The 27,728-nt window shown below is 41.8% G+C and overlaps 3 protein-coding genes and 1 long non-coding RNA gene across 10 annotated transcripts in view; 3 read left to right on the plus strand and 1 right to left on the minus strand.

Annotated features, from left to right (window-relative positions):
* The window catches only part of LOC124385129 (NACHT, LRR and PYD domains-containing protein 3-like), a 128,223-nt gene extending 112,972 nt beyond the window's left edge, over positions 1-15,251 (plus strand). For all 4 annotated transcript variants that reach the window (XM_046848268.1, XM_046848269.1, XM_046848267.1 and 1 more), the window contains 4 exons: positions 10,709-10,882; positions 12,915-12,919; positions 13,951-14,119; positions 14,268-15,251. In XM_046848268.1, coding sequence (XP_046704224.1) covers positions 10,709-10,882; positions 12,915-12,919; positions 13,951-14,119; positions 14,268-14,433 — 514 coding nt within the window. In that variant the 3' untranslated portion in view covers positions 14,434-15,251. The remainder of the gene's footprint in view (positions 1-10,708; positions 10,883-12,914; positions 12,920-13,950; positions 14,120-14,267) is intronic.
* LOC124385132 (NLR family CARD domain-containing protein 3-like) overlaps positions 1-27,728 on the plus strand; it is a 987,530-nt gene that overhangs the window by 247,173 nt on the left and 712,629 nt on the right. The window contains exon 1 of one of the 2 annotated variants that reach the window (XM_046848276.1): positions 3,714-3,781. The exons of the other annotated variant lie outside the window; for it this stretch is intronic. Within the exon in view, the coding sequence (XP_046704232.1) occupies positions 3,729-3,781 (53 nt within the window). The 5' untranslated portion in view covers positions 3,714-3,728. Of the gene's footprint in view, positions 1-3,713; positions 3,782-27,728 lie in introns of those variants that run through there. 2 annotated transcript variants of the gene reach the window in all.
* LOC124385181 lies at positions 11,451-12,065 on the plus strand. 2 transcript variants are annotated; one of them, XR_006925699.1, is made up of 3 exons: positions 11,451-11,513; positions 11,701-11,811; positions 12,005-12,065. It is a non-coding gene; the product is annotated as an uncharacterized LOC124385181 (long non-coding RNA). The 2 variants fall into 2 exon arrangements; XR_006925700.1 differs by having other exon boundaries at positions 11,701-11,826; positions 12,005-12,056.
* lyrm1 (LYR motif containing 1) overlaps positions 26,716-27,728 on the minus strand; it is a 3,098-nt gene continuing 2,085 nt past the window's right edge. Inside the window, exons 5-6 of one of the 2 annotated variants that reach the window (XM_046848325.1) lie at positions 27,597-27,708; positions 26,716-27,551 (exon numbers count right to left, since the gene is read on the minus strand). In XM_046848325.1, coding sequence (XP_046704281.1) covers positions 27,529-27,551; positions 27,597-27,708 — 135 coding nt within the window. In that variant the 3' untranslated portion in view covers positions 26,716-27,528. Of the gene's footprint in view, positions 27,709-27,728 lie in introns of both variants that reach the window. The other variant, XM_046848326.1, reaches the window with a different exon arrangement.

Raw genomic sequence — 27,728 nt, forward strand, 5'->3', positions numbered from 1 at the left:
TCCCAATTTTACTGCTTCCTTTTGCACACAAAAACTAAACTAGTAAGGGTTTAGATAAAGCTTTGGTCTATGCATCTAAACATAATGTTTTCCATTTTCTAAACTTTGTTTCGGTGAGTTATTCATGTTAAATTTTAAGGAACACAAACTATTAATTAACATAATTTCATTCATTTATCAGCTTGACAAAGACGTCATCCTTTTTATGGAAGACCGGGATCTGGCTAAATACATTTCCTCGTACGTAGCCCAGGCTACGCTTCTATATTACTACTTTCCCCAAGGAGCAGCTACAAAGTGATAATGACACAGATGATAAAAAAGACAATGATAAGGTAGAAGAGTTAAATGATGATGATGATGATGATGATGGAGATATTCTGCAGCTGGATGCTGATGATCTTGAGAAAGAGGATGATTTTGGTTAACCAAGTGGTGATCAGCATAATCTTCTGCTATATGAGCGAGAGGAGGAATCCCTGAATATTGTCATGGAAGGAGGAAAACTGGACGGCCCCTTATTATAAATCACTGACTCTCATGGTATCACAGGTCCTCACTACATCACTGATCACTACTCTAGTGTAGCAGATCAAATGCAGCTTAATATCTGATCTATCTGACCAGGAAGTTACATTCGGTCCAGGTGACACTGAACATCCAAGTGACAACAATAACAGACAGAAACATATAATTTTGATGTCATGCTGTGACAACAGCCACCCTCCATATCTCATGTGTCCAGTGAAGAACTTTCACTACAGCCACCCTCCATGTCACACATGACCAGTTTTTGAATAATGATTTGAATAATGTCTCTGCTGTACAATCAGAATTTAGTAATAATAGTAGAAACATTGTTAGGCTTCTTTATTGTTTCTGACTGAATCTGACTGAATTGTTTATATATTGTGTTGTCTATATACTTGTACATTATAGTATGTCTTATTCGTCTATTCTTTTATATATTTGCATTTATTATTTTATTTTTTTTATGCTGCTGTAACAAAGAAAAAGTCCCCACTGTGGGACGAATAAAGGTTTATCTTATATTATCTCTTATCTTATCTTAATAATGAGTCTGCAGCAGAGCAACTGATAAACAAGTACAACTACAGCACATCTTTAGATATTTTCACGTATCGCTGTTCTTAGTGAGGTGTACAGCTCTGCAGCTTCAAAAGCATCAGTCGTATTATTCCATCCATTCTCCTGCATTAGTAACACACAGAGATCCAAAACTCTCATCACAAGGGAGCTGACGCTTCAGTGTGCACTCTTCCTTTCACACAGCCACCTCCTCGAGGTCCACTGTTTTGAGCTTGTCCTGTGCATCATACAACTGTGGGACTGTATACATGAGGACTGGACCACCTCCGTGCAGATCTTGGCCTGGTCTGGGTCGGATCTTGTGGGGTTTCCATGTCTGCACCATTTCATCCAGTTCAGTACATTACAGTACAAACATTATTTTACTTGAAGTAAGTTAAACAACATGACTGTGGACCCTCAATCCATCTCATCCTGTTCATCTAAAACATAACAGAAGGTAATACAGGTAACACCTCTGACCCTAAAGTCTCTGGTGAAATACAAGGGGTGCATTATAATGTGTTTTATAACATTTAGAGGAGAATTTGCAGGAGAAAGTCATGGAGCAGTGCCTGATGGAGCAGCTGATAGAAGATACTTAAACGCTTTCAAAACTAAATGCTTAAAGTTTCCACAATTTCTGTGGCTTTCATATAAAAAGCAGATGCTCTTCTTTCAAAGCACATTAATTTGAACTCTTCAGTGCTTCCTTGGATGTGTATTTTATCCAGAGTTGGGTAAAGAGAAAACATAAATGTCAGTGTGTTCTGGTGCAGCAGAAAGCAGCGGGCTGGGTCGAGTGTTTACGGTTCTCATGCTGTTCAGGGCAGGAAGTTCTCAGCAGGCAGGCAGAACTTGGCATAAGACCAGGAGAGTGAAAGCATAAACACATCTCTGCCTCGGCCATGTGCAGTGTGTGTGTGTGTGTGTGTGTGTGTGTGTGTGTGTGTGTGTGTGTGTGTGTGTGTGTGTGAGAGAGAGTTACCTGAACAAGGCCAAGGAAGCAGAATTGGATTCTGCTTTTATCCAAAATGTCTCCAGAGAAGTGTCCATTGTCTTAGAGGGTTTTGATGTTCATCCAGAACTAAACACTTTGTTTCTTTAAAATCCCCCACCAGGATTAAATGTTGATTCCCTGTTCTGCATCAATAAATAAAACTGTTGTCTTTGGCAAAGGCATCGTGTGGTTTCTCCTCAAAAATACCTACATGGTGGTGACATGCCCGTTTTCAGTGCCGTGGTCTGCATGCATCCTCTCTGGACACCCACCCAAGTGTGTAACGCTTTGAATATAGTAACTAGCCACAACCTTGGGGTCATTATTTGTTGTATGAGCTTCAATCCATACAACAAAATGACTAAAACCATTGATACGCCCATTCATCCCAATACCATACACCTTCAATTTGTAATAGGAGTCCGTACACCTAAGAGCATTCGGCCCTTTTGGTTTGTATACCGGCGCCTAAGACGCTGTGCTCTTCAAAGGTCCACACCATGAGAATCGATTCATTTAATGATCTGTCGTATTGTGTCCTGCTGTATAACAAATCCAATTTGTATAACACAATGATGTAACCAGCAAAAACCCTGCATCTGTCCATTGTGTTGTAGAGCCTGATACACAACGCGATCACCTCATCCAAGACAGTTTAATGTTTTCTTCTAAACAGGTTCAGCCTACAGCAATGTCTCTTTAAAGTCTGAATGCTTTTGATGATCTGCAGATTCTGGACTAAAATAACAAGTATTTCCTTGTTGATAAATCCAAGAGAAAAGTAAAGTTTAATGAGATCTTCCACTCCAGGCATAATGCAAAACAAGTGACGTCTGCTCAAACTTACAAAGTGTATATGCAGGATAATTCCTTGATACACACACACACACACACACACACACACAGATTTATGATCAAACTCTTGATGTCACACAAATGAGGATGGGTTCCCCTTTTGAGTCTGGTTCCTCTTAAGGTTTCTTCCTCATAACATATAAGGGAGTTTTTTCTTGCCACAGTCACCACGGCTGCTCATCAGGGATAAACACACACCATTCACCTTCACTGTTGATTTGTGTAAAGCTGCTGTGAGACAATGTCTGTTGTGAAAAGCGCTATAGAAATAAACCTGACTTGACATGACTTGACACACAAACACACAAAGACATTTCAGGTTAGATATAATACAACATAAAATTTACTCATAAATTGGAATCACAATCCAAAAATGTAATGTGTGTGTGTGTGTGTGTGTGTGTGTGTGTGTGTGTGTGTGTGTGTGTGTGTGTTTTGCTCCACCTCTATTTGTATTTAATTTTTGTACTCTTCCTAAACCAGTCATGCCAGTTTGAGTAAAACTGAAACCAGGGACAGGACGTTGACGGGACCCTAAAAGGTTCCAGGAGAAAAACACAGTAAGTCTGTAAATCTAAAGGTAGAAAATGTGAATGTTATGAATTTAAACTAGATGAAGACGTTCAGGTGATTTTTTTGAAATTTGTAATGGTACAGCTGTAGATTTAAGAAACAGATGTTGGACAGATGTAAATATGTATTATTTGTGTGTGTGTGTGTGTGTGTGTGTGTGTGTGTGTGTGTGTGTGTGTGTGTGTGTACAGGTTCCTCTGTAGCAGTAGAAATGTCCTCCAGAATGAGTGAGTCTGTGAAACAGGACATAAAGAAAGATGAGAGGTGAGTGAAGGTTGTGACTCTGTGAAAAATAGAAATGTTCTCACATTCACCAACACTAAACAGATCAGACTCTGATGTGTATCTGTGAAAAGTGACGAGTGAAGAGTTGAATTCAGCAGCTTTGTCTCCAGATGTTCAACACCAGCTGATGATTAGTGACATTAAGCTACTGAGCAACACGTCTAACCCCAAGTTGTCCCTGTAGCTGGATAAAGTATGAAGGTTAAAGAATGGGATCAGTGTTAATAAGAACATCATCAGATTTTAACTCCAGTTTCATTATTCAGTGTTGCTGCAGAACAGTAATAATGATGCAGTGGTTGTGTGTGTTTAGTCTGATTCAGGGTAAGAGATCAGACACACCTGAACCCAGCTGTGTGTCCATGAAGAGTGAACAGTCAATGGATCGTCCAATATACTTTAAAGACACAGACTGTACTACTGATCTGAGGTGAGGACAGTTGAATGTATGAGTGCAGTGTTTTATCACTCACACTCTCACATAATCAAACATCTCTGTAATATGTGTGTATTCACTGCTTTGTGTTTGTAGTTATGAATATGATTTATAGTCTTTATTCTACTTTTAACAAGTGTTTTATTTGTTCACAGACTGCAGAAGAAGAAATCAAATATCACTGAGAAGAGTCATTTAGAGGCCATATTCAAGGTGTGTGTGTGTGTGTGTGTGTGTGTGTGTGTGTGTGTGTGTGTCATTCTTCTTGTTTGTTCCTTGCTCTCTTTGCAAACTTTTCGTTGGAAAATAGAATCATCAGCATTTTTTTATTTTATACTTTTGCCTCCTTCTTAATACTCAGTGATTCACCTTCATGTTTTTACTAGTCTGTGCTCTCGTCTGAAACCAGTTTGTCTGGATGTCTGTAATGAACACATTCTTATGTTACATTCTAGTGTTTGATATGAGTGTAGTGTATATTTTTTATTCTGTTACAAATCAGGAAGTGGAGCACAAAGTCATCACTCTGATACAGAATGAACTGAAGAAATATAAGAAGCTCCTGAGTCCAGATTACCCAGCATGCTCTGAGAGGGAGGTGGAGGATGAGGAGGATCAGAGCAGTGTCAGAGAGGGAGTGCTGAAGATCACACTGCACTTCCTGAAGAACATGAAGCACACAGATCTCGCTAACACACTGCAGAACAGTAAGAGCTCATGGGGTTCTAACATCACTTTATCTTCAGAGGAAGGAAACTGCTGTACATTTATTAAACACATCTCATCATAATGATGTGCTTTTATCAACACAATATAATAACACATCAGTACTGACATTCCATATGATATACAGCTATGAAAATATCAGTAGCTCACAGAGATGATCAGAGAGTTTACATTTTATTCTTCTTTTTATCAGAACTCGTCTCTGTGCACCAGCGAAAAAAACTCAAATCCAAACTGAGAGAGAAATGTCAAAGAATTACTGAAGGAATCTCACAGCATGGAAGCTCAGCACTTCTGAATGAGATCTACACAGACCTCTACATCACAGAGGGTTGGAGTGGAGACGTCAATAATGAACATGAGGTGAGACAGATTGAGACAGTGTCCAGGAGACCAGCAACACAGGAGACACCCATCAAATGTAATGATCTCTTTAAAGACAAGTCCATCAGAAGTGTGCTGACTAAAGGAGTTGCTGGAATTGGAAAAACAGTCTCTGTGCAGAAGTTCATTCTGGACTGGGCTGAAGGAAAAGCAAATCAGGACGTCACCTTCATGTTTCCACTTCCCTTTAGAGAGCTGAATCTGATGAAGCAGAAACATCTCAGTCTGATGGATCTTCTTCATCACTTTTTCCCAGAAATAAAAGAATTACGATTAATAGACTGTGAGAGGAATAAAGTGGTGTTGATCTTTGATGGTCTGGATGAGTGTCGACTTCCTCTAAATTTCCAGAACAATGAGAGATTGTGTGATGTGACAGAATTAGCCTCAGTGGATGTGCTGCTGACGAAACTCATCAAGGGCAATCTGCTTCCCTCTGCTCTCCTCTGGATCACCTCTCGACCAGCAGCAGCCAATCAGATCCCTCCTGAGTGTGTAGACCAGGTAACAGAGGTACGAGGGTTCAGTGATCCTCAGAAAGAGGAGTACTTCAGGAAGAGGATCAGTGATCAGAGCCTGACCAATAAAATCATCACACACATGAAGTCTTCAAGAAGCCTCTACATCATGTGTCACATCCCAGTGTTCTGCTGGATCTCAGCCACTGTTCTAGAAAGAATGTTGGGTGAAGCAGAGAGTGGAGAGATCCCCAAGACTCTGACTCAAATGTTCTCACACTTCCTGATCTTTCAGATCCAATATATGGACAAAAAGTACCATCAGAAATGTGACCCTGATCCTCAGCAGACCAGAGAGAGTATCCTGGCACTGGGAAAACTGGCTTTCCAACAGCTGGAGAAAGGAAACCTGATCTTCTATGAGGAAGACCTGAGAGAGTGTGGGATTGATGTCAGTGATGTGTCAGTGTACTCAGGAGTGTGTACTCAGATCTTCAGAGAGGAGTTTGGGCTTCACCTGGGGAAAGTGTTCAGCTTTGTACAACTGAGTGTTCAGGAGTTTTTAGCTGCTTTATACACATTTCTCTCATTTATCAACAAAAAGAGTAAAAAACAACAAACCAACAATCTGTCAGATCTTTTCACCAAATCAAACATGTCTGCATTTCTGAGGAGTGCAGTGAAAAAAGCCTTACAGAGTGAGAATGGACACCTGGACCTGTTCCTTCGCTTCCTTCTGGGTCTCTCACTGGAGTCCAATCAGACTCTCTTACAACTACTGCCCCAGACAGGAAGTAGCTCTTACAGCAAACAGGAAACAGTTGAGTACATCAAGAAGAAGATCAGAGAAAATCCATCTCCAGAGAAATCCATCAATCTGTTCCACTGTCTGAATGAACTGAATGATGATTCTCTAGTACAGGAAGTACAACGTTACCTGAAGAGCAGAGATTCCAGGTGTCTCAGTGGAGTCAGACTCTCTCCTGCTCAGTGGTCTGCTCTGGTGTTTGTGTTGCTGAACTCAGAAGAGAATCTGGATGTGTTTGATTTGAGTAAATATGACAGATCAGATGAATGTCTTCTGAGGCTGCTGCCAGTGGTCAAAGCATCCAGAAAAGCTGAGTAAGTCTTTTAAAATTATTTCATGAATGTGTTACTAATTATAGTTACTAGTTATTATTTGAATTGAACATTAATGAAACTGCACTGATTAGGATCATGATTATCATTCATTACTCCAATCAGGTCTCAGATGATTTCTGGAGGTAAATCAGAGTAAACCATCAGGTTCTTGGTCTTATCTCTTCTCACTTCTCCTCAGTTTGTCCAGGTGGCCAGTTCTAGGAAGAGTACTGGCTGTTCCAAACTTCTTCCATTTAAGAAAGATGGAGGCCACTGTCCCCCTGTAGATTTCTTTCTGGTTAAATAGAGATGACATTATAGTTTTCAATACATTCCAGTTTCTTCATTTCTGCTTCATATCTGCAGCTTCATATTTGTAACTATTATAAGTTATTATAATTAATTTATTATCTATTAAATTATTATTAAAAGATTGAAAATAATTATCCGGTGTGTATCTGTATACGTGTCACACTACACTAAATTTCAACATAAAAATAATATATTTTACTGACATTGTAACCCAGCCATTATAGATGCACAAGCCAGTGCACTCTTAGTGCCGGTCCCAAGCCCGGGTAAATGGGGAGGGTTGTGTTAGGAAGGGCATCCAGCATAAAACATGTGCCAAATCAAATATGCGGATCACAAAGGAGAATTTCATACCGGATCGGTCGAGGCCCGGGTTAACAACGACCGCCACAGATATCGTTAGCCGAGAGGGTACCGGTGAAAATTGGGCTACTGTTGGCCGAAGGAGGAGAAGGAGAGAAGGAAAACATCTACAGAGACGGCAGGGAAAGGAAAAGTGCAGGAGAGTGGAGGTTCGGGTTGGTACTTTAAATGTTGGTACTATGACGGGTAAAGGGAGAGAGGTAGCTGATATGATGGAGAGGAGAAAGGTAGATATGCTGTGTATTCAGGAGACCAAGTGGAAAGGGAGTAAGGCCAGGAACATTGGAGGTGGATTTAAACTGTTTTATCATGGTGTGGATGGAAAGAGAAATGGTGTAGGGGTGATTCTGAGGGAAGAGTACAGTAAGAGTGTAGTGGAGGTGAAGAGAGTTTCTGATAGGGTGAAGATCGTGAAGGTGGAAGTTGAAGGGATGATGATAAATGTCATCAGTGCCTATGCTCCACAAGTTGGCTGTGAGATGGAGGAGAAGGAAAGGTTCTGGAGTGAATTAGATGAAGTGGTAGATGGTGTACCTAGGAAAGAACGATTGGTGATTGGGGCAGACTTTAATGGGCATGTAGGTAAAGGGAACAGAGGTGATGAGGAGGTGATGGGTAGGTATGTTTTTAAGGAGAGGGATGTGGAAGGGCAGATGGAGGTAGATTTTGCTAAAAGGATGGAAATGGCAGTGGTGAACACTTATTTTAAGAAGAAGGAGGATCATAGGGTGATGTATAAGAGTGGAGGAAGGTGCACACAGGTGGACTATGTACTATGCAGGAGATACAACCTGAAGGAGATTGGAGACTGTAACGTGTTGGCAGGGGACAGTGTAGCTAGACAGCATCGGATGGTGGTCTGTAGGATGGTTTTGGAGGTGAAGAAGAAGAGGAGGAGAGTGAGGACTGAAAGAAGAATAAGATGGTGGAAACTGAAGGAGGAAGAGTGTAGTGTGAGGTTCAGGAAGAGGTCAGACAAAGGCTCTGTGGTGTTAAGGAGGTGTTGGATGATTGGGCAACTACTGCAGGAGTGATGAGGGAGGCAGCTAGAAAAGTACTTGGTGTAACATCTGGAAATAGAAAGCAAGACAAAGAGACGTGGTGGTGAAATGAGGAAGTGCAGGAGAGCATAAGGAGAAAGAGGTTGGCAAAACAGAAGTGGGATAGACAGAGTGATGAGAAAAGTAGGCAGGAGTACAAGGAGATGCGGTAGCAGGTAAAGAGGGATGTTGCGAAAGCCAAGGAAAAGGCATATGAGGAGCTGTATAAGAGGTTGGACACTAAGGAAGGAGAAAAGGATTTGTACCGATTGGCCAGGCAGAGGGACCGAGCTGGGAAAGATGTGCTGCAAGTTAGAGCAATAAAGGATGGAGAGGGAAATGTGTTGACTAGTGAGGAGAGTGTGTTGAGAAGGTGGAGGGAGTATATTGAGCAGCTGATAAATGAGAAAAATCAGAGAGAGAAAAGGTTGGAGGATGTGGATAGGATTAGTAAGGAGGAAGTGAGAGCAGCGATTAAGAGGATGAAGAGTGGAAAGTCGGTTGGACCAGATGACATACTGGTAGAAGCGTGGAGATGTTTAGGAGAGATGGCAGTGGAGTTTTTGACCAGATTGTTTAACAGGATTTTGGAAGGTGAGAAGATGCCTGAGGAATGGAGAAGAAGTGTGCTGGTACTGATCTTTAAGCATAAAGGAGATGTGCAGTCTTGCAGTAACTACAGGGGAATTAAGGTGATCAGTCACACCATGAAGTTATAGGAAAGGGTAGTGGAAGCCAGGCTGAGAGAAGAGGTGACCATCTGTGAGCAACAGTATGGTTTCATGCCGAGGAAGAGCACCACAGATGCCTTATTTGCTTTGAGAATGTTGATGGAGAAGTATAGAGAAGGAGAGAAGGAATTGCATTGTGTATTTGTGGATTTAGAGAAGGCGTACGACAGGGTGCCAAGAGAGGAGTTGTGGTACTGTATGAGGAAGTCAGGTGTGTCAGAGAAGTATGTGAGGCAGGACATGTATGAGGACAGTGTGACGGCAGTGAAGTGTGCAGTAGGAACGACAGACTGGTTCAGGGTGAAGGTTGGACTGCATCAAGGATCGGCCCTGAGCCCTTTCCTGTTTGCAGTGGTGATGGACAGGTTGATGGACGAGGTCAGACAGTAGTCTCCTGGACTATGATGTTTGCGGATGATATTGTGATTTGTTGTGAGAGTAGGGAGCAGGTTGAGAAGAGCCTGGAGAGGTGGAGATATGCGCTGGAGAGAAGGGGAATGAAAGTAGGAGTAAGACAGAATACGTGTGTGAATGAGAGGGAGGGCAGTGGAGTTGTGTGGTTGCAGGGAGAAGAGCTGGAGAAGGTGGAGGAATTCAGGTACCTGGGGTCAACAGTGCAAAGTAATGGAGAGTGTGTTAGAGAATGTAGAAAAGAGTGCAGGCAGGGTGGAGTGGGTGGAGAAGAGTGACAGGAGTGTTTTTTTATAGTAGGGTATCTGCAAAAATAAAAGGGAAAGTTTATAGGACTGTGGTGAGACCTGCGATGTTGTATGGATTAGAGACAGTGGCAGAATGCTGAGGATGGAGCCACCAGGTAGGAGGAAAAGAGGAAGGCCAAGGAGGAGGTTCAAGGATGTGGTGAGGGAAGACATGCAGGTAGTTGGTGTAAAAGAGGCAGATGTAAAGGACAGGGTGGTATGGAGACAGATGATCCGCTGTGGCGACCCCTAATGGGAGCAGCCGAAAGAAGAAGAAGAAGATTGTAGCTGCTGTTATATTAAAGACCAAATGATCAGTAAAACTCTGTCAGTGAATAGTAATCAAATCATTACATAAATTATATCACTGTGATGCACTGTGCTGATATCACACACTCCATTACTAATAACATTCATTTAAGCCCTGCCCACTTTTTTACATTTCCATATTTGTAAATGTACTTTGTGCTGCTTTGTCTGATGTTACAACCTTGCTGCTGTTTACACACTGCACTGATTTTATACCTTGTGCATGTGTGTGTGTGTGTGTGTGTGTGTGTGTGTGTGTGTGTGTGTGTGTGTGTGTGTGTGTGTCTGAGATGTCAGTGTTCTGATTTATCATCATTTCTCTCCCAGGTTGTGTGGGTGTGATCTCACAGGTGAAAGTTGTAGATTTCTGTCCTCAGTTCTCAGTTCAAACTCCTCCAGTCTGAGAGAACTGGACCTGAGTGGGAATAAACTGCAGGATTCAGGAGTGAAGCTGCTCTCTGCTGGACTGGAGAATCCACACTGTACACTGGAGATACTGAGGTTAGATCATCACTTACACATCACTTTATTATTTTAGTGTCAGTGAGTCATTTCAAGATCCTCGTTAGCTCCACAACATCTTCTCTGCACTACTCAACCCCCCCTGCCACACCTGCTCCATCCTCCCTGAATGCTAATGACTTTGCCTCCTTCTATGATAAAAAGATTAAGGAAATCTGCCAGACCTTCACTTCCTCCCCAACAATGACTACACAACACAGCCAGGAATCCTCTACTCATCTGTTGTCAAGCTTCTCAACCTTAACAGAAGATAAGATACTGCAAGTCATCCAATCTTGCAATCCCACCACCTGTCCTTTGGACCTATCAGACATCATCAACGACATAATCACCTCTCTCCTTTCGTTCTAAATCTCTGGAACGCACTGTTTTTAACCAACTGTCTGTCTATCTATCACAGAACAACCTCCATGATCCGAACCAGTCTGGGTTCAAAGCGGCACATCCCACAGAGACGGCCCTTTTGGCTGTTTCTGAGAAACTGCATGCTGCTTGATCAGCCAAGCTGTCATCTGTACTTATCTTTCTGGACCTTTCAGCAACATTTGACACAGTCAACTACAAGACTCTCTTGTCTACTCCTTCCTACCTGGAAGGTCACTCATACCAGGTAACATGGAGGGGATCCACATCTGCCCCATGCAGACTGACCACTGGTGTCCCACAAGGCTCAGTACTTGGTCCCCTCCTTTTTCCCCTTTATACCCACTCCATTGGTGAAGTCATATTCTCACATGGGGTTTCTTACCACTGCTATGCAGATGACACTTAACCAATCTTTTCTTTCCCTCCATCAGATACCACAGCTTCTGCTTGGATCTCGGCATGCTTGACAGACATATCTTAATGGATGAGTGATCATCAACTACAACTCAGCCCCAGTAAAACGGAACTGCTGGACATCCCAGGTGACTCATCTACAGGTCAAGATCTCTGAACAGCTCTTCATGTCTCTCTGCTCTCCCTTCAGCCACTGCTCATAACCTTGGTGTAACTATGGACAATCAACTGTCCTTCTTCCCACATGTGGCTAATCTGGCTCGCTCCTGTCGATTTCTTCTCTACAACATCCGAATGATTCAATTATTTCTGTCCACACAGGCTGCCCAGGTGCTTGTTCAGTCTCTTGTCATTTCAAGACTCGACTACTGCAGCTCTCTGCTGGCAGGTCTTTCCTGAATGCTATTCATCCACTGCAAATGATACAAAACGCAGCTGCATGACTTGTCTTCAATCTGCCCAAGTTCTCCCACACCACCCACTGCTGCGCTCCCTTCACTGGCTTCCAGTAGCTGCACGTATCAGATTCAAAACACTGATGCTTGTCTACAAGGCCAAAAATGGACCAGCACCATCTTTCCTCAGTGACCTCATCACATCTCGCACTGCACCACGCTGTCTGAGATCCTCCAGCACTGCTCGACTGGTACCACCGTCTTTCAGAATGAGAGGTAAGTACACTTCAAGGATCTTCTCTGTTCTGGCACTGAGGTGGTGGAATGAACTTCCCCTAGATGTCCGTACAGCCGGAGTCCCTGGCTATCTTCAAGCGACGACCGAAGAACTTCATCTTACTGAAACACTTAAATTAGCACTTTCCAAGTTTGCTTTGTAGATTTCAAGAATTATATTTATATTAAGTTTGTAATCTTGTGTACCAGTGTAGATTTATTAATTACTAGAGACTCATAGCACTTTTGTACGTCGCTCTGGATAAGGGCGTCTGCTAAATGTCGCAAATGTAAATGTACATTTCACATGGGTAATAAATAATAGATGTGTCATAGGCTGTATTTGTGCATGCCGTTGTTGCCTTGGGTTACCCAAAAGTAATAAACTTTATAGTGAAAAAACTAATTCAATTAAAATGTATTCTTCATCAGTTTATTTCTGACACGTCTCACTTCGTGTGTGTGTGTGTGTGTGTGTGTGTGTGTGTGTGTGTGTGTGTGTGTGTGTGTGTGTGTGTTTGAGATGTACGTGTTCTAATATGTCATCATTTCTCTCCCAGGTTGTGTTGGTGTGATCTCACAGAGGAAAGCTGTATAATTCTGTCCTCAGTTCTCAGTTCAAACTCCTCCAGTCTCTGCTGGACTGGAGAATCCACACTGTACACTGGAGATACTGAGGTCAGATCATCACTTACACACTGTAGATCCTGCATTTCTGTCATATGGCTGTTTTAGATGAATAAAATTTTGTGTGTCCTGAAGCACAATTTAAATAAAGCAACAACAACTGCTATAGTTTTCCACATTCATAAATTACAAACACGAAAATAGACATTTAACAATCTGGATTTCTGCTTGTTTTAATACACACCCTTAATGGGCTGTTAAGGAGTGTGTGTGTGTGTGTGCTTTTAAATATTACTGCCGCATTTACACTATAGATTACGTAACACTTCCTGAACAGCTGGAGAATATTTGCTCTTTCTCTTTATTTCTTGAGATGTCAATGTCCTGATATTATCATTTTCCAGAAATTGTGTGTGTGTGTGTGTGTGTGTGTGTGTGTGTGTGTGTGTGTGTGTGTGTGTGTGTGTTTGAGATGTCAGCGTTCTGATTTATCATCATCTATCTCCCAGGTTGTGTGTGTATAGTCTCACAGGTGAAAGCTGTAGAATTCTGTCCTCAGTTCTCAGTTCAAACTCCTCCAGTCTGAGAGAACTGAACCTGAGTGAGAATAAACTGCAGGATTCAGGAGTGAAGCTGCTCTCTGCTGGACTGGAGAATCCACACTGTACACTGGAGATACTGAGGTCAGATCATCACTTACACATGTTGAAATTTCAGTAAGAGGTTTCACTATATACTATTCTTGGGATGATTATTAACTAATTGATGTACTGTGGGCTTTAGATATCATTATTGTGCTTTTAGATGTCCTTGCTGCATTTTAACTGTAGATTACGTAACACTTCCTGATCAGCTGGAGAATATTTGCTCTTTCTCTTTATTTCTTGAGATGTCAATGTTCTGATATCATAATTTCCCAGATTGTGTGTGTTTGAGATGTCAGTGTTCTGATTTATCATCATTTCTCAGGTTTCTGTAATCTCACAGAAGAAAGTTGTAGAATTCTGTCCTCAGTTCTCAGTTTAAACTCCTCCAGACTGAGAGAACTGGACCTGAGTAATAATAAGCTGCAGGATTCAGGAGTGAAGCTGCTCTTTTCTGGACTGGAGAATCCACACTGTACACTGGAGATACTGAGGTCAGATCATCACTTACACACTGGAGATCCTGCATTTAGATGATATTTTGTGTTGCTCTAATAAATGCATATATGACAACTGATAAGCGTAACTGTGTGTGTGTGTGTGTGTGTGTGTGTGTGTGTGTGTGTTTGTGTGTGTGTGTAGGTTGGTAGGCTGCAGTATTTCAGGTGAAGGTTGTGCTGCTCTGGTTTCATCTCTGAGGACAAACGTCTCATCACACCTGAGAGAACTGAATCTGAACTACAATAAACCAGGAATCTCAGGAGTGAAGAATCCACACTGCAAACTGGAAACACTACTTACTAACTGACTGACACATACACACACGCACACACACACACACACACACACACACACACACACATACCTTTTGAGAAATCTGATGACTGATTCTGATGAACATATGACCAAATCTGATCATTCTGTTTTTCTTCTTTTTCTTTACAGATATGAGCAGTGAGGTTCTCCTAAAGAGGATGAACCCTTACTGTACAGTAAAGCAGTTGTGACAGCTAAAACTGATGATTCCTATTCCTTTTCTCAGTTAGTGAGAATCAGATTGTGTACAACATGCCAAAACTTATCTGAGAGATATAATAGAATAGTCATGAATCTTTATTAACAGCAAAACGCTTATTAAATGACAACATTTTCTACATACAGAATGTTTTTTCTTGTTTGTATGTATGTGTCTGTACAAGTTTATGTAGGTGGATGTTATTGACAATGTAAGTTTCTTAATGGATGTTATTAGAAACCCTTACAGAAATGTATTATATGTACACATATGACAATACATATATTAAATATATCCATATAGAAAGTGGAAACATACATGTACATATATATCTGCCCATGTATAAAACCTATTAGATAATGGAACAATTTCATATATTAACATATAAAACTTTCCCATATAAATGTATGTTTATGTATGTATAATACAGTCTTTGATATGTCACATATAGAATTATCAATATACATATTTCTTCATATAAATATGCAATATACAAATTACAAATATATGCATAGAATAACACTTACTTGCATGTGTATATATATGTATATACATACTTTTTTTTTTTTATAAATGTATGTTGAATACATACTTATATAAAAACATTGCATGCACATATATATTTCAAATTTTACATTATTTAATTAGGTATATGAATTGCAAAATATTTAGCATTAATCTGTCATGTAAACAAAACAAAAGTAATAAACATGCCTTCATAAATGTCTTACATATTTTTTTATATAGTTTATGATCGTATACTTACACACCTGCTATGCAATGCACATGGGATCCCTAAACCTTAGAGATGTTAATTTAAAGAGAAATATTGTTAAGATGAGCAAAATTAGAAAAATACTAAACACTGAACACACAACTACTGAAAAGAATATTACAACAAAACATAAAACAAGCCCAGAACATGAAAATCCACCAACGGGTATATGATACAGCCTGTTCATTTTTTATGTTTGTTGAGTCTTTTTAAATGTCTGTAGTTCAGTGACCTTTGCAATAATACTTATCCCTAGTTTGCTCCTGGTGGTTCCAGGAAATTTCTGGATCACTGCATCTGCAAAAAAAGACAAAAATACATTGTAGTTTTATGACATTTATCTAAAGGCATCCAAATTCTAATCACCTAATTAATTGAACACAGCACAAAGTTTGTTTGGTAGATAAACTAAATGTTACTGAAATATACTGTAGGTATTAATCAGAACCAGGTGTACGTGTCATCACACTGATAAACCAAGATGAAACTGATCAATTCTGATAGTTTAACTGTCACATTTGGTTTACCACAATTTTAAAAAATTAGCCCAATTAACCAAGTAAATTACATACTCATCATTGCATCATTTTTTTTTGTTTCTCCGGGAGTTGCATTTTTGGACATTTACATTTACATGGACTTACCACCTAATAAAAATCAACATAAGGAAATCAGAATTAACTAAACAAAGGATGATTTGCAGACAGAGAAAAAACTCCCAGACAAGATTTTAGGAAAAGGTGTGAATATTGCAGTGGATGATCTGTTACATTGTTATTTGCAAAATTGCACGATCAGGGGATTTTTACCGAAAAGGTCACTATCAAGAGATATTTTTGTACATGTAAATTAGAATTGTATGCTGATAAACGAGACTTTCAAGAAAGAGGATAAATTTACCAGAATGTGCGTAAGCAAATAGGTGGCTTATACAAGCCCTCGTAAAATTATTGGCGTATGGAAATTGTTAGGCAATAGATATTAGAGAAAATATGTAAATTTCACTAGGTGTGAGATATAAAAAGTAAAGATTGTTTATATTAATTTCGCAATCGCATGTGAAAGCTGATGGGTGCCATTGCTATCAAGATGGTTTTCTCCCGAAAGCTCCATGGAACAGGCCTGAATTGACTGCAATAAAGCTGATTTGCTCTTCTTCATTTGTGACTGGAAGATGTCTTATCTCTCATACCAGAGATCCCTAATGTCTGTGTTACCTTCTGGTTCTCCTTTATAGTTATGTTGCCATAGCGAGTCTTGCTGGAGTCCCAACTACACGGTGTCCTTAACTTTCATACAACTATAAAACTTTCGGCTTCTCCTATTAGGGGTCGCCACAGCGGATCATCCGCATGTTTGATTTGGCACATGCTTTTACGCTGGATGCCCTTCCTAATGCAACCCTCCCCATTTATCCGGGCTTGGGACCGGCACTAAGAGTGGCCAGGGTTGGTTCCCTGAACGGGGATCGAACCCGGGCCGCAACGGTGAGAGCGTCGCATCCTAACCACTAGACCACCGGGGAAACTTTCATACAACAATAAAGACACATATTAATCCATATCCTTCTCTCTCGCTCTCTCTCTTTCTCTCTCTCTCTTTTGAGTTAAACAAAGCCGCCAGTAGCATCTGGAACGAAACCACTCTCCTGGGCGCATAACGGCATGGGCTGAAGCCAGACATCAAGCTGGCCATGGCCATTTACTATGACATGCTGGGACTCAAAGCGTTCATCCAGTGATCAATCCACATCTTCCAGCAGCTGGCTGGCTGCCTGTCATTCCCCAGAGACAGAACCGGCATCCCACACCACCGTCTCTTCCATCCCAGAACCCGAACCCACGCAAGTCCGATCCCAATGGCTAACGAGAAGAGAGAGAGACCGTCGCCTCTCGGCGGGGGCTTGCCTGTATTGCGGTTATCACAGACACTCCATTCCCCAGTGTCCTGCCCAACCTCCACGTCTGGCGGTGAGCACAGTCAACTTCACCTCTGAGATCACCCAATTATCAAAACTGCCGGTCACGCTCATAACCCCCACACTCTCCCTTCTGGTTTTGGCCCTAGTAGATTCCGGCTCCGTGGGCAATTTAATTTTCCATGAGTGCCTAGAGCGCCTTTAGCTGGGCCGGGACAGAGAGACGCGGGAGCTCATTTAGACGATCCAGGGGAAACCATTAGGACGTGATTGGGTGAAATATTGTGCTCCGATGGTCATTCTCCAGGTGGGCTTATTCCATTGCAAAAAGATCAGGTTCCTGGTCCTCGAGATCCCCACAGCGAGCATCATACTCGGACGACACTCACCAAAATTCTCCTGAACCCATGACATCCTAGAGTGGAGCCACCAGTGCAGGAAACACTGCCTGCACCACCTGCCCCAACCACGCCCAGCCCAGATCTCTCAAGCATCCACATTAGTGGAAAGCCCGGCCGATCACAAGGAGGTGGAGGTTCCTTCTGAGTACCGTTCGTTTGGGGATGTGTTCAGCAAACACTCACCTACCCCCACACCGCCCCTAGGATTACGTCATTGACCTGGTGTACCCGTTGTCAGTCCCAGAGCGTGCAGCGATGGAGGATTACATCCAGGAAGCCTAAGGCAGGGCTTTATCATGCCATCCTCTTCCCCCGTGGCCTTCAGCTTCTTCTTCTTGGATAAGAAGGGCAGGGGACTCTGACCATGTATCGATTATTGCAACCTAAACGCGCATTTCTCCCACAGTGTTCCAGACATTCATGAATGAGGTGTTCAGGCTGTTCCTTCACTGGTTTGTGATCGTCTACATTGATGACATTCTCATCTTCTCCCGAGACCCTGCAGAACACCGCAGCCACTTCACTCAAGTCCTGGAACTATGGGAACATCACCTCTACCAGAATCTAGAGAACTGTGAGTTTTGTCGGTCCAAGGTACAGTTCCTGGGGTATGACATCAGTCTATCGGGAGTACGGATGAACCAGGGGAAGGTAAAGGTAGTGCTGGACTGGCCCCGTCTGGTTCAACCAAAGAGCTCCAGCGCTTTCTAGGATTCTACAACTTCTACCAACGGTTTTCATGGCCTGACGATTCCACAGACCCGAACCTATCGTTCCCCCCAATCTAATCCTCAGCCCCATTGTGTGGGATTTAAAGGAAGAGATCTGAATGGGATGCTGGGAGAACCAGCCCCCACCAAATGCTTCTGGGAAAACATTCATTTCTGGGACTTGCCGTCAAACCCTGCTGAGGTCGATCCATGAGGGCCCAGGTTCCGGCCACCCGGGGAGGAGACAGACACCCCTCATGGTCCAATGGCACTACTGGTAGCAAGGGATTAGCAGAGAAGAAGCGAGATACGTCCAAGGCTGCTCTATCTCTGCTATGTCAATGACCCCATGCCACTTACCAGTGGAAAAACTGGTCCCCCTGCTTGACCCCACAACGGCCATGGGCTCAACTCAGGGTCGACTTCATAACAGATCTGCCTAGCTCAGACAGTAACACCTGCGTCCTAATGGCCGTGATATCGCCCACAAACTAACGGCCAGACAGAGCGGAAGATCAAAGAAGCTGGAACCGGTTCCTTCCATGGGCCGACTAAGCACTCCTTGTGCGAGTAAGCCACCGGCCTGACACCATTCCAGTGCGTACTCGGCTTCTAACTCCCGCTGTTCCCCTGGACAAAATAACCTTCCAATATCCCTGTGGAGGATCACTGGTTCAGAGAAAGCGAGACTGGTAGATACGGTGTGGTTGTTGACCTGAGATCTATGCCTCCGACTGCCCTGCTGAAAACTCATCCCTTGTTATATCGAGTCGTTTAATTTACAGACACGTATCAATGACATGTCCTACCTGCTCAACCTCCCTCCCAGGTACCGCATCCACCATACATTTCATCTGTCTCTCCTTAAGCCCTTTTCTCCTTCTGCCACAGATAACTCTGGAACTATAACCGATCCGCCTTCCCCTGAGGTGCTGGACCAACCCTCCGTTTACTTTGTTCGAGAGATCCTGGACTCACAACATTTGGGCCCCGCGCTTAAATACTTCATAGATTGGGAGGGGTAAGGTGCAGAGGAATGCTCCTGGGTTACCCAGATATTTCCAGATGTCACACCAAGTACTTTTCTAGCTGTCTCTCTTAACACTTCTGCAGTAGTTGCCCAATCATCCAACACCTCTTCACCACCACAGAGACTCTGTCTGACCTCAGACTACAGTCTTCCTCATTCAGTTTCCACCATCTTATTCTTTTTTTATTTCTCACTCTCCTCCTCTTCTTCTGCACCTCCAAAACCATCTTACAGACCACTATCCGATGCTGTCTAGCTACACTGTCCCCTGCCAACACTTTACAGTCTCTAATCTCCTTCAGGTTGCATCTCCTACCTAGAACATAGTCCACCTGTGTGCACCTTCCTCCACTCTTATACGTCACCCTATGCTCCTCCTTCTTCTCAAAATACATATTTATCACTGCCTTCTTAAGGCCATACCTACCCATCATCTTTCTTCCCTTGACCTTCATGCCCATTGAAGTCTGCCCCAATCACCAATCTTTTATTCTTAAGTACACAATCTACCACTTCATCTAACTCACTCCAGAATTTTTCCTTCTCCCCCATCTCACAACCCACTTGTGGAGCATAGGCACTGATGACATTTATCATCACCCCTTCAACTTCCAGATTCACATTCATCACCCTATAAGAAACTCTCTTCACCTCCACTACACTCTTACTGTACTCTTCCTTCAGGATCACACCATTTCTCTTCCCATCCACACCATGATAGAACAGCTTAAACCCACCTCCAATGTTCCTGGCCTTACTCCCCTTCCACTTGGTCTCCTAAACACACAGCATTTCTACCTTTCTCCTCTCCATCATATCTGCTAAATCTCTCTCTTTACCAGTCATAGTACCAACATTGAAAGTACCAACCCAAACCTCCACTCTCCTCCACTTCTCCTTTCCTTGCTTCTCTCTGTAGACGTATTCCTTCTCTCCTTTTTCTCCTTTAGCCAACAGTAGCACAATTTCCACTGGTACTCTGTTAGCTAACAATACCTGTGGCAGTCGTTGGTACTCAGGGCCTTGACCGATCCGGGATGAATTTCTGATTTGTGATCTGTATATTTGATTTGGCACATGTTTTACACTGGATGCCCTTCCTAACGCAACCCTCCCCATTTATCCAGGCTTGTGACCGGCACTAAGAGTGCACTGGCTTGTGCAACCCTAATGGCTGGGATATATACTGAACAAAATTATAAACGCAACACTTTGTTTTTTGCCCCATTTTTCATGAGCTGATCTCTAAGATCTAAGACTTTTTCTATGTACACAAAAGGCCTATTTCTCTCAAATATTGTTCACAAACCTGTGTTAGTGAGCACTTCTTTGCCATCCATAATCCATCCACCTCACAGGTGTGGCAAATCAAGATGCTGATTAGACAGCATGATTATTGCACAGGTGTGCCTTAGGCTGGCTACAATAAAAGGCCACTTTTGTGCAGTTTTATAACACAGCACAATGCCACAGATGTCGCAAAGTTTTGAGAGAGCATCCAATTGGCATGCTGACCGCAGGAATGTCCAACAGATCCAACAGATCCAGTCTATTGTGCAGTTGTCTTTACAACAGTGATCTAGCTGGAGAGACTTTAGTGATTGCATGGGGCATGTTTTTATAAGAGAACAGAAAAGTGTATATAGGGAGCCTCTACCCTAAGATGTCTTTAGGGCCTTCTTCAGTGTCTGGACGAATCGTTCTGCCAGGCCATCGGTGGGTGGATTATAAACCTGATGTGTTGAATCCCGTTCACACACAAGAAGGAGACACCAGTTAAGGGCCATTATCACTTACAAGCTGTTGTGGTAGCCCAAAACGATTGAACAAAGATCTAAGCTCTTCAACGGTTTTCTCAGAGGCTGTACTGTTCATAGTTGCTACCTCTGGCCATTTGCTGTGAGCGTCGACAATAACTATAAACATGTGACCCAATATGTATTCTTTGCCATGGCTCCTCTGGGAAGTCCCATGGATGCAAGGGGGCCCAGCGCTGCATGCGATTTGCCACCACTGAGGGAATGGCAGTTTTGGGGTCGGTGGTCAGTAAGTAAAGTAAATCTGCACCCTAACAAGTATTGGTGAAATTTCTTGACACCAAAAACAATCACTTGTTCAATTTGGGCATAGTTGCTCTCTGCTGAGTTCAGGGTCCTTGACTCAAAAGTGATTGGCCTTTCTTCACCGGATGGCATAACATGAAAGTACTGCCCTGACACTGTATGGGGAAGCATCACATGCCAGCTGTAATGCTAGTGAAGGATTATAATGTGTGAGGGTCTTGGATTGGATTATAATACATTTTACATCCTCAAATGCCTTTTCACATCTGTCGGACTATTTCCACTGTTTGGACTTGTTTAACAGTTTATGTAGGGGATGAAGCCGGTATTTGGCGTGAACTTTGCATAGTATGTTAGTAGTCCTAGGCACGATCTCAGCTGGCTTACGTTCTTTGGAGATAGTGCATCCAGAATATATTTTTCCTTAGATGGTGCTTTGTGGAGGCCAGCACTGTCAATTACGTGTCCAAAATATTTGATGGTGGGTTGGAAGAATTCACATTTGTTTTTCTTTACCCCGAAGATCATGCTCTCTTAGTCACTGTAGTGTTGTGTTTAGGTTCTTGAGATGATCCTCATCATCTTTCCCTGTAATGACAGTTCATCCAGATAACACTGTACTCCATTTAAGCCACTCAGGATCTGGTCCAAGGCATGCTGGTAAAATGCTGGAGCCGAGGTTATTCCAAAAGGTAGCCGCTGATATCTATATAGGCCCTTGTGTGTTACAATGGTCACCAGCTTTTGTGAAACAGGATCAACCTGCTTTCGAAGGTACGCATGAAATAAGTATATTTTGCTGAATTTCTGGCCACCCGCTAATCCAGCAAAAAAGATTGTCAAATAACGGCAAGGGATATCGTTCCACAGTTAAAACAGGGTTTACAGTCTTAAAATCACCACAAATTCTGACTGTTCCATTCTTTTTCAATACAGAAACAATGGGTGTGGTCCACTCGCTAACACTCACTTTCTTCAGTACTCCAGTTTTCTCCAGGCGGTCCAGTTCTGTTTCCACCTCAGGCTTAATTGTGTAAGGAACAGGGCGAGCTTTATGGCATTTAGGGTTATTGTCAGGTTTAACGGCCAGCTATACAATGATGCCTTTCATGTTCCCCAGGTCGTCTCCAAACACATCTTCATGCTTCCTCAGGATGTTTTGTGGGCAAACATTCACTACTAAGTGCACTTTTTGCCAATTTAACTTTATTTTCATTAACCATGCTCAGCCCATCAGAGCTGTGTGACCACTCCCTTTTACAATATACAGTCGTAATTTAACCTTCTGGTTGTTCAGCCTCACAGTCACTTCCCCCGCCTTGAAAGAGGCACAAGCTCTCCTGTGTATGATTTTAGAGTCAGCTTTGCTTCCTTGGGATGAAGGTATGGCCAATTCTTCAGGTATTTTGACTCAGCCACAAGCAATACAGCTGCTCCTGTGTCCACCTGCATAGGGACAGCCTCCCCATTCAACAGTGGTGTCACCCAGTAACCATCAGAATTTGAAGACAGGCATTATATGCATTATATAATTAATTTTCATCATATTCAGCCTCTTGTTTTGCTGTAATTTCTACTTCATTTATGCATTTCTTTTTAGATTCCCTGACATAACCTTTTTGTTCCACCTATTAACTGAATTTACTTTCTCATTTATGGTCAGCTTATCGTTTTGACTACGTGCCCCTTTTTTTCCACAATTTCTGCAGTCTTTGTCTTTGTACCAGCATTCTTGTGCTGAATGACCATTCTTTCTGCAGTGGTAACATGCTCTTTTGCCATCCTGTTTTATTCTCTCACTGTAAAATTTGTGAACTTGACCGGATACACTTAACTCTTCCACCTTTCGCAGCCATTTCCATGGATACACTGATTTCCATTTTCCGTTTTAATGTAAGATTACTTTCGCATAGTAGTCATTTTTGGATAGTCTCACTAGACGACTCTGTCTCTTATTGTGTCGTTCAGTGTTGTGCCAAATCCACAGTGTTCCTATAGACGCGTCAATACGGCAACAAATTGTGCAATCGAGTCTCCCTCTAACTGATTGCGTTAATGAAAGCGGAATCTTTCAGCAATGATAAGGGGTTTCGGTGAATAATGTTCTTGGAACAATACTACAATGTCCTTAAATAAGCAATCACCAGGCTTATTAGGCTGAACCAGGCTGTGCAGTAGATTATATGTCCTGCTGCCCATTACAGTAAGGAAAGTTGGTACTAAAACCTCATCTTTAATTCCGTTAGTTTTGACGAAATAATTGAACTGCTCAGTATATGAGCTCCACTGCTCGATAGTTTCATCCTATGGAGCAATTTGTCCCAATAGACCCACCATTTTGGTCTGGTGGTCAGTGTATTATAATTTTATTTATTGCTCACTCTTTTGTAGCTGTCTCTTTCCTTCTGCGACTTAAAAAAAAAATGTTATTCTCTAGCACGGTGAGCATGTGCGATTATTCATAATTAGCTTTTCTCCAATGGAAATCATTCTATCCATATTAAATTATTTATCTATATGGTCCCAGTTCTCTAAATCTCAGCACGCTTTTTGGTGCAGCTGACATGTGCTTTTAACTGACATTTGTTGTCCTGCATATCGTGAGCTTTTCTGGGGATGCTGTATTTTTGTCTCTGTTGTAAGTTTTTAAACTTTCTCAATAGAATTATATATGATGACACCTGTGTCTAGTTTACATTTGAGCAGTGAGCCACATTCTCCTATCTCAATTTCAGCAAAAGCCTGCTCTGATGCTATGAATGTGATTTTGTTTGTGACTGAATCAATAAAGAGTTCACTACTCACATCAGCATATCTAATTTCAGCTTTATTTTCACTTTGACTGGACTTTTACTGAAAACGACAACGCAATCACGGGGAGCCACCATCATCTAAATATCACTACCTCTAGAAGTGTTGTGGAAGAAAAAAAAAGGAAAATCTTTCCTCGTTTTGTTACGTCTGCACAAAGTGATCATGTATTTTAAATGATGACACTGACTGAAGTTTTTCTGCAACTTAACTTTACTACGTGTTCACAGTATACAGAAGTAACATTTTCCTGCACCCACTGCGCATGAGCCATAATCATAGAACCAGTACGGAGTGCCGTATGGTCAACTGTGCCAACACTTGGAATGCCATACATAACAAGAATGATTAAAAAAAACATTTTTAGTTTTAAATGAAAAATATAGAAACAAGTATTTAGTTATGATTTTAAATAAGAATTGTTGAAACAAGGTTTTAGTTTTAAATGAGAATTTTAGAAACAACATCCTGGATAACTTTTCTATAAAACTATAATGCAGGCAGTGGCAGATTTAGGCATGTGTGACATTTACATGTCAATTATAATATCATGTCATTGTGTGGGGTAAATTAACCTGGTTGAGACTCGAAGTGTGTGCCCACCACCTGGAGAAGTGCCCCCACTTAGTTAGGAGATGATGTAATTGATGACTTTGTAAGAATACAAGAATGGTCTGGTTTTAGGGAAGTAAGTTTTTTGTGTGAAAACATGTATTTGGTATGTTGGTTGTGTGAAGTGCTAATTCATATGTGGTGTTTCTACTTTCTTTATTAAAAGATAAAGTACGTTGGTTTATTGTTGTTTTTTTAGGCAGGGGCAGGGGTGTGTTAGGGTTGGGTCATGGCGTGGTTCAAGCTAGAATCACCACTGAATGCAGGGGAATAGGGTCTTACATTGCCACCAAAAACAACAACAAGTCCGTGAAATTAGTTGATTTCCAAGTGGAAATCACTAGAGTGAAACAATAATGAAATTAGATGATTGTTGATTAGATGTTTTTGATGAATGATATAAGACTTTTCTGCTTGACTATAAACCACCATCTTATTCAACTCCATTCAATTACGCTGTTTCACCTTGACACATCAACCTGAGCTTTATCCTGCAAACGGTGACAAGGACTCCTTTGGAAGATTTGACCTTCTGCAGAGTGTACATAGTAGGACCTGTAGGTGCCAGCGAGTTTGATGACTATCGCAGGCTTCCAGCTCCCTGACTCCTGAATTCGGACATGGTCTCCAGTCCACAGCGGTGTGAGTGCTTTTGCTGACCTGTTATAATACTTTTTTTTTTTATGTTGTGGCCTTTGTTGAGGTCTAGCATGAACATCTTTTTTTCTGCAGACAGTTTGAGGCTGTAGCTATTGGCTGGTAGTGTGGAGAGCAGAATGCAATCTTCTGCTCTTCTGCTCGATCTGAAACCATCCACTGGAGTTTTCTGATACTCCTGTTGAAATTTTAAATAAAGACACAGAGCTTCTTTTAATTCAGAACGCTACCAAAACAGCTTTACTTCAGGTTACTTACATAACGAAGGCAAATAATAAGACAAGAAATCAACATATATGCATATGTATGCTAACAGCACCTCCTTTGCTTTGTCAATTTTGCAATCTGTATTGCTTTCCCACTCAGCCCATTGCTTTGTGGGTAATGTGGGCTACTTGTGGCATGCACAAAATCCCAAGCATGAGCAAAACTCAAAAACTTTTTTGAGCTGAATTGAGGCCCATTGTTCGAGAACCTTTTTGGAGATCCCATCTGTTGCATTTTATTGTTTGTTTCAGGATCAGTGCAGCAAATGTCTTGAGCTTCTCTGAATCAAGTTATCTGCTGTAGTAATCTACCATTAATATTTAGTGTACTGTGTGTTATTCTAAGTGAAGTCAGTACCTAGAATGGGTTGGGAAATGAGAGACTCTTTACATTTGATATCTGACACTCAAGACAAACATACCAGGCTAAAAGAGAATGTCTCTAGCACACTGTTTGGATTATTTTTATTCCAATGTGGCCTGAATAAATATGCATCTTTTCTCCAATGGAAACCATTCTATCCATATTAAATTATTTATCTATATGGTCCCAGTTCTCTAAATCTCAGCACGCTTTTTGGTGCAGCTGACATGTGCTTTTAACTGACATTTGTTGTCCTCCATATCGTGAGCTTTTCTGGGGATGCTGTATTTTTGTCTCTGTTGTAAGTTTTTAACTTTCTCAATAGAATTATATATGATGACACCTGTGTCTAGTTTACATTTGAGCAGTGAGCCACATTCTCCTATCTCAATTTCAGCAAAAGCCTGCTCTGATGCTGTGAATGTGTTTTTGTTTGTGACTGAGACAATAAAGAGTTCACTACTCACATCAGCATATCTAATTTCAGCTTTATTTTCTCTTACAGAATGCACCGACTTCGATTGGACTTTTACTGAACACGCATCTCTCCTTTTCTGTTCTTTCCCACACTATCTGCCTGTATTGAGACATTCTGCCTGTACGCTGTTTGTTTCTGTGTTTTTTTCTGACGCCTCTGTCGCATTTTTGCGTCGCTTTCCTATCGCATGCACTTGTTGCGTCTGCTCATTCGTGCAGTCTGGTGTCGAAGGCATTCTGGAATGTTAATTCAGCAGCCTGAGTGAGTCATTTCTCTCAATCTTCTGGGTAATAAATTCCAAAAAAAAACACGGCATGGTCTCAAACTCAAACATGATCTCCTCTGAGCTCAGTGATGAACTGCTCAAATGTTTTTGTGTCACTCTGTCATTTTTATTTAATTTTGATATTGTGAATGTGTGGCTTTGGAACTACATAAGCTTCCAAATGAAAGGGAGTTTTGAGCAACTTAGTTTTGTCCACAGTGAGATTCCATGTGTTCTAGATATCCTGTGCTTTTACTCCGACCTGTAAGAGAAACCAGCTGCATTTTGTGTCTCTTCTTTGAAACAGCTCCAAAAACATTAATTCAGCGTGCTGCTTTAACTTTCTCATGAAGCAAAGAAGTCAAGAAGATTGGGGAAAAGACAGGAAAACTCTTATCCAGATGAAGAAACCTGCTGTAAAAAGCTGCACATGAGAGATGTTCTCTTCTGCACATCATTAACATGGCTGACTTTTTCTCTCCAAATATCACTCAGGATAATAACCTTCAGTTCCGGTATTTCTGTTTGAGAAGGGGCATTATACATACATATATACAGTGTGTGTGTGTGTGTGTGTGTGTGTGTGTGTGTGTGTGTGTGTGAGTCATGTCTCGTCGTGAGACTGTAAGTACACAGGCTTGGCTTGTTTCCTGAGTCGCTGCTGTGCTCGAAGTTTTCTGCCTTTCTGAGTGGCCAAACCCATTGGAGGAAGATACGACTACAGAGAGACACATCCTC

This window comes from Silurus meridionalis, chromosome 4 (assembly GCF_014805685.1).
Source record: "Silurus meridionalis isolate SWU-2019-XX chromosome 4, ASM1480568v1, whole genome shotgun sequence".
NCBI lineage: Eukaryota > Metazoa > Chordata > Actinopteri > Siluriformes > Siluridae > Silurus > Silurus meridionalis.